General features: G+C 33.3%; 1 protein-coding gene across 2 annotated transcripts in view; it reads left to right on the top strand.

The window, feature by feature from the left end:
- Positions 1-263: 263 nt before the first annotated feature.
- The window catches only part of LOC131050625 (ribose-phosphate pyrophosphokinase 1), a 146732-nt gene continuing 140995 nt past the window's right edge, over positions 264-6000 (top strand). The window contains exon 1 of one of the 2 annotated variants that reach the window (XM_057984825.2): positions 264-547. In XM_057984825.2, coding sequence (XP_057840808.1) covers positions 443-547 — 105 coding nt within the window. In that variant the 5' untranslated portion in view covers positions 264-442. The remainder of the gene's footprint in view (positions 548-6000) is intronic. The other variant, XM_057984824.2, reaches the window with a different exon arrangement.

The raw sequence follows: 6000 nt of genomic DNA, 5'->3' as shown, positions 1-6000 counted from the left end.
TTGAATCTTGATAAACCAACATATTTTAATACGCTACAAAAAAATATCTCCTACTCATCATTGAATGAGTTGAAGGAGCTCTATAATGAATAATTTGGAAGGTACAACACTTAATATAACAAGCTAAATGAACACCATCTTAAAATTAAAATAAAAAAATATAGAATTGAATCTATAAAACAATATTAGAGACTGCTATCGTCCTTTCATCTCCTCTCCGATTTAAAGATGAGCGCACGTGTTGAAATCCCTCCAATGGTTCAAATCTTGGGCCATAAACATATAGTCAATGAATATATCAACTACTTAACCTGTATAATATTCGTAAGAACACTACGTATATCCAATGGAAATAGCCACAGCGATCTTGAAGTATATAGTCAATGCTAATATATGAATCCAGAAACGAGAAACTAAAATTTTGCAGAGAATTCATAACATAATGGCAGTATTTACAGCCCGTGGAGGTTACTTGGCGGGAAATTGTGGAGTTAAGTTGTACAAGTGTCCTTCAAAGCTTCGCGCCCCTGCGTTTGTTAAACCTGTGGTATGTTGAGGTTTTTTCAAATCAATTTAATTTTCATCTTTATTTTATAAAATATTCATATGATTTTTGAGTGCAAATTTGTATTTATCAGTGAATTTCATTTTGAATTTTATGTCTTATCTTTTGTTACAATTTGGATTCTCAATTTTCCATATATTTTTAAAAATTGGAGGGTTTCACTTCAAGTTATCGGACGCTTCATTACAAACAATCACGTGGATAATCACATAGAAGGGAATTTGATTTTGAATTATGAATTGTGGGCGTACTTTGTTTTTCTGCTGCTTTCTTTTTTGAAATTGGGTTTTCTTTTCTTGTCGATTTTATTCAAGACAATCGGGTCTTATAGATTTGAGTCCCCGACCTTCATTACTGGGAGTTAATTCTTTGTTTGCGCAATTCTTGGTATCCATGTAAACCTTCGTCATAATGTTTGTTTTGCTCTATAACAACGTAATAAATTATTGCGTTGTTGATTAGATTTGAGTCCCTGACCTTCATTACTAGGAGTTAATTCTTTGTTTGCTCAATTCTTGGTATCCTTGTAAACCTTGGTCATAATGTTTGTTTTGCTTTATAACAACGTAATAAATTTCTGCACACAAGTCTCTGCACTCATGTAAGCCTGCATCAGAATTGTCCTGTAATATGTAGTCTCGGTCTCGGGACTGTACGATAAATCGTTCTTTTTCCTTTTGGTACAGTAGCTGAACTTCCCTTTTAAAGATTAATTAACACTAAATAAACACCAACTTTAACTCTCAGTCCATAACAACTGTTAACTCCTAAACTCTAGGTCGAGGCCTTCAACAGCCTGTCGAGCCCTGAACCATCAAGATTCGAATATACTACAAGGTGAATGCATTGTCAATCTTGGAGCACCCTCAATGACTGAGATGCATGTTGGAGTGGTTTTTAATCCACAAAATTTGCCACGGACTTGCATCTGGTTTAGTTTAAGCATGCTCTGCATTCACACAAATGGTTTAACAATGTGAGGATGCCCAACAGATTTTGAGGCCAGATTATCACCATGAGCAGGCCTAACAGGGTTTGTGATGCAGGAGCATCCCGGGTTGCAGAGAGTTGAAATCTGAAAAGTTGTTGGAAAAACCTACTGTTCAGAAGTGATTTTTTTGAAATTTTGACTTGATTTTTGGTATGTTATATCTAGTGGATAGATTTTTATTAGATGATGGTGGGAACTCCGACGTTCAAGTTTCCAGAGCAATTGGAAGATTTCATAATTAAATTAAACACCAAAAAGTGGCCTATCAACTGTTTTTTGTGCACTTTTGTGAATGGCATCCGGTATATTTTGCATACTTCCAGCATATTGAAATTTAAAATTGCAAACCTTAGAAGATAAGTGGCTACGATGTTTTAAATATAAATATTTAGTGGGTCAACAATTTGAAGTTTAAGCAATAAATTGAAGGGATTAAAAAAAAAAATATAACCAAGCATGTCAGTGGGCTCTTTATTGCTGCATTATGCTCCATTTTGAAATTTGAAAATGCATTATATTGGTGTGGCTCTATCTTTAGCGCCTGGGGCTTACAGGAGAAGGGGAGTTACAAATTGATTGTTGGTAGGGAGGTTACATTTTGGGGGACTGCGAAATTGCATAATCAGAATACTTGGTGATTCTCAATGCCTAGAAGGAGGAAGGAAAAACAAAGACAAATGCAGATTTTGAAGGGGAATTCAATGCCCGGAAGGAGAAGAATAGAGAGCAGAAACTAGTGGAGTTCGAAGATTCCAAAAGGTAGAATGAAGAGAAGAGAATGCTAGTGCTCAAATGAAGAAATTCCACAGAAAGAGAGGCTTGAAGTGGGATGTGAGAAGTTGTCTTAGACATGTTTGTTTCAGATTTGTAATGGGTTACCTGTAGTTGTACAAATTTTGTTGATGAAGATGGTTTGTGAGAGCTAGTTTGAATATCCATGGTATCTATAGTTTGTTTCAAGTTTGAAACACAATGTTTCTGCTTCAATTTCATAATATGAAGGATTTTTTTTTTCGCCTGCAAGATTAATGTTGCCTCCGGTTTATTTAAATGTCATAATAAGTTGAAAGTTGCCCGCAAGTTTGTTTGATTTGGTGAAAGATAGTTCTAGAGCTGCAACAATTGACACCCACTGAGGCTCCTCAATTGTTGATCTGCATCAGTTTGAAGCTAGATTATCATCATGGCAATTATTCAGCTGTGCCACTAGAACATGCCTTTCTAGACTTGCAGAGGGTGACCTTAGATAAAGAGTGTATCAATCATTGATGGAAAATTACTATTAGAAAGATGGTCTTGGTCTCTAGTATTGTCTTGTATAATCTTAATCTGCTCACTGTTGAGAAAATGTCTCGACCTTGCTTTGACCATATTTGTATTTAATTATTGATTGGCAATTTGTAAAATCTTTTAGTTGTCATGAAAGTTGCTAAATGCAACTATGGCAACTTCTAAGGTGTTTTTTAGCTGTCTAATTAGAAAGAGCATGAAAAAGGGGAAGTTAAATTTGAGCTTGGAGAAGATAAGGAAGACCTTTTAGTTTTCATTAGCACATTAGTAAAAGGCATATAAAATCACTAGTTGGAAGAGGAAGTTTCTCATTTTTGTGATGTATGCTTCAATGGTTTTAGATAAGGAAGACTTTTTAGTTTTCATTAGCACATTAGTAAAAGGCATATAAAATCACAAGTTGGAAGAGGAAGTTTCTCATTTTTGTGATGTATGCTTCAATGGTTTTAGAAACCATTCGTGATTTGTGGTTTCTCTCATGTCTATATATTTAGTGCTTGAGTTGAAGAAAAAGCAAGTTAATGTATAAGTTGTTGAAGCAATGAAGTGTTGCAGTGATTTATAGAGAGAAGTTGTATTGATGTAACTCATTTGAAGCATAAATACAAGTCTTGGATCTCTTTGGGTGTGGAGCTTTTTTTATGATGTAGTTCTTGAGTTACAGTTTGCATTTATATTGTAATCTATTTCCATCTATGATTTATTGCTATCCGTTTATTTGGATGCATAAAATTATCTACATATCGTCATTGAATTTTTTTTATCCTGTTTTCAACATTTGGTATTAGAGCCAAGTTGGCTTGATTAGATAAAGGGATGCCTTTCTTGGAGTGTTTGATGGGTTTTTTTCTTCTGCAATGGAAGTGTGTTGTTTTTTATTGCAGTTTCAAAATGAGACAAGTCTGTCGGGAAAATATTTACCGGAATCGGTTGTGCTCCATTGTCTAGGAGGAAACTATTTGATTAGGGGAGGAATCAACAGTAGTCTAAAGATATGTCAAGATTTCCATCCGGTCATCAATGATTGAACCCACCTATCAATGTTATAAGAGATCATGGATAGCTCATTAGAGTTGGACATTGAAAAGTTCAATGATATTGGGTATGAGCTTTGGAAGTTAAAGATGGAGGATCTCTTGGAAGAAAGAGATCAATGAGTTGTTGTTAATATAGAGAAGAAACTAGATAGTGTGTTAGATGAAGATTGGAATAAATTAGATAAAAAGGCTCGCGACCTATTCGCTTGTGTTTATTTGATTTTGTTCTATTATGTTTATAATGAGAGTACTGCATATAAATTATGAAATAGAATAGGAGAGATATACCAAACTAAGAGTCTCATTAACAAGTTATTTTTAAAAAGAAAGTTATTTCTCTTAAAATGAATTATGGAGACTCCATTGCACAACAATTGTATTCATTTAATTTATTCTTGAGTCACAGTCAATTAATGTAAAGATAGATGAGGATAAATGTATTTTATTATTATGTTCACTACTTGAATCTTTGGATAATCTTATTATTGCAATCAATGGTTCTTTTTCATATTATTTGAAGTTGGATGCCCTCGTTGCCACTGTACTTTTAGAGGAAATGAGGACTTCAAAAGGGTCTAAAGATGCATTGCATGTGCAAGGTAGATGTAAGGAGAAAGGTAAGGACAAGAAGAAAGGTGAAATGGACAAATCTAAGGATTGTTCGAAGTCCAAGGGAAGGTCTAAGGCATAGTTGGGAAAATTGGTCTCTGCTAAAATTTGACAAGCCTTAAAAAATACGATGTCAATAAATACGATAATTAAAATATTTATTAATTAACATTTAATAATATTGGAAAATCGTCTCATTTATGAGACTTCATGATTTTCCTCTAAAGTGAGAGGGTTGTCATAACCCCACATCCTGGTGATGTAATTAATAATAGATTTTATGATTCTTCATCATAATAATAAATTATCATTTATTATGTAATTAATTATCTACAAAACCCGAGGACGCGTCCCCTACCTGAAAACCCCCGTCCCAGTCTTGGGGACGTTTCGGGGACTTGGGGACGGCCAGGGGACGTTCCCCCCCGGTCCCCAAATTGTCAGAATTTTGAGGGGACGTCCCTGAAATAGGGGGACGGCTGGGGACGGATTGGGGATGGCTAGACGTCCCCCACATCTAGAGCTAGGGAAAAATATTAAAAAAAAAAGGTCGTATTTTCAATTTTTTTAAAATTTTTCTAACATGGGCCCTCTATATTGAAAAAATTTAAAAAACGACTATCAATTTTTTTATTATTGAATTTGAATAGTTATGAAATCAAAATACGACTATCTATATTTTATTATTTTTCTAAGATGGGCCCTCTATCAAAAATTAAAAGGCAACATTAAATTGATTAATTTATATCAAATATTTATAATTTTAAATTAATTCATATTATAAATTTTAATATTTATAAATAGAAAATAAATTAAATAATAAAATATTAAATAATAAATATTATACTTTGCTTTTTAGTATTTACTTAGTACTATTTTGATTTCCATATCGCAATTGACAATGAAACAATATGGCAGCAGTGTGGCCTTTGGGCATTTTGTATGTTATTTCTTTAATATCTATTATGATATGCATATTGACAATGTGAATGAATTGAAATTCTGAATTATGAGTGCATATTGAGTATTGAGTCTATTGATAATGTTGTATGTTCGATGTTTGCATTCTAAAATGTTTTCATAGTATCAGACACATGCTATATCCATGTTTTCATATGAATATAATGTACAGATGCATGCTTTATCCATGTTTTCATATGAACATTTAGAATTTTCCTATATATTTTAAATTTTCCCTATATTTTATATAGCCATCCCCTTTGCCGTCCCCCCCCTTTCCCAAATTTGGCAAAAAAAATTGCCGTCCCGGAAACTTGGGGTAACGTAGTTAATTATTGATGTTAATAGTAATATTAATCATTCATTAATATAAAAATAATATTAATCATATCAATATTAAATATTATTTTAATACAATATCATACCCAAGAATGTCCAAGATTATTAAATGAATAACGGATTAGGGTATTAGACGCAGTGTGATAATACGACAAGGTGGAAGTGGACAATAATCAAGGAACGAATGTGAAGGACACCTAAAAGTGGGT

Source organism: Cryptomeria japonica, chromosome 8 (assembly GCF_030272615.1).
Source record: "Cryptomeria japonica chromosome 8, Sugi_1.0, whole genome shotgun sequence".
Taxonomy (NCBI): Eukaryota; Viridiplantae; Streptophyta; class Pinopsida; order Cupressales; family Cupressaceae; genus Cryptomeria; species Cryptomeria japonica.
Note: the sequence above shows the minus strand (reverse complement) of the source record. Positions and strands in the feature narration are given on the sequence as shown.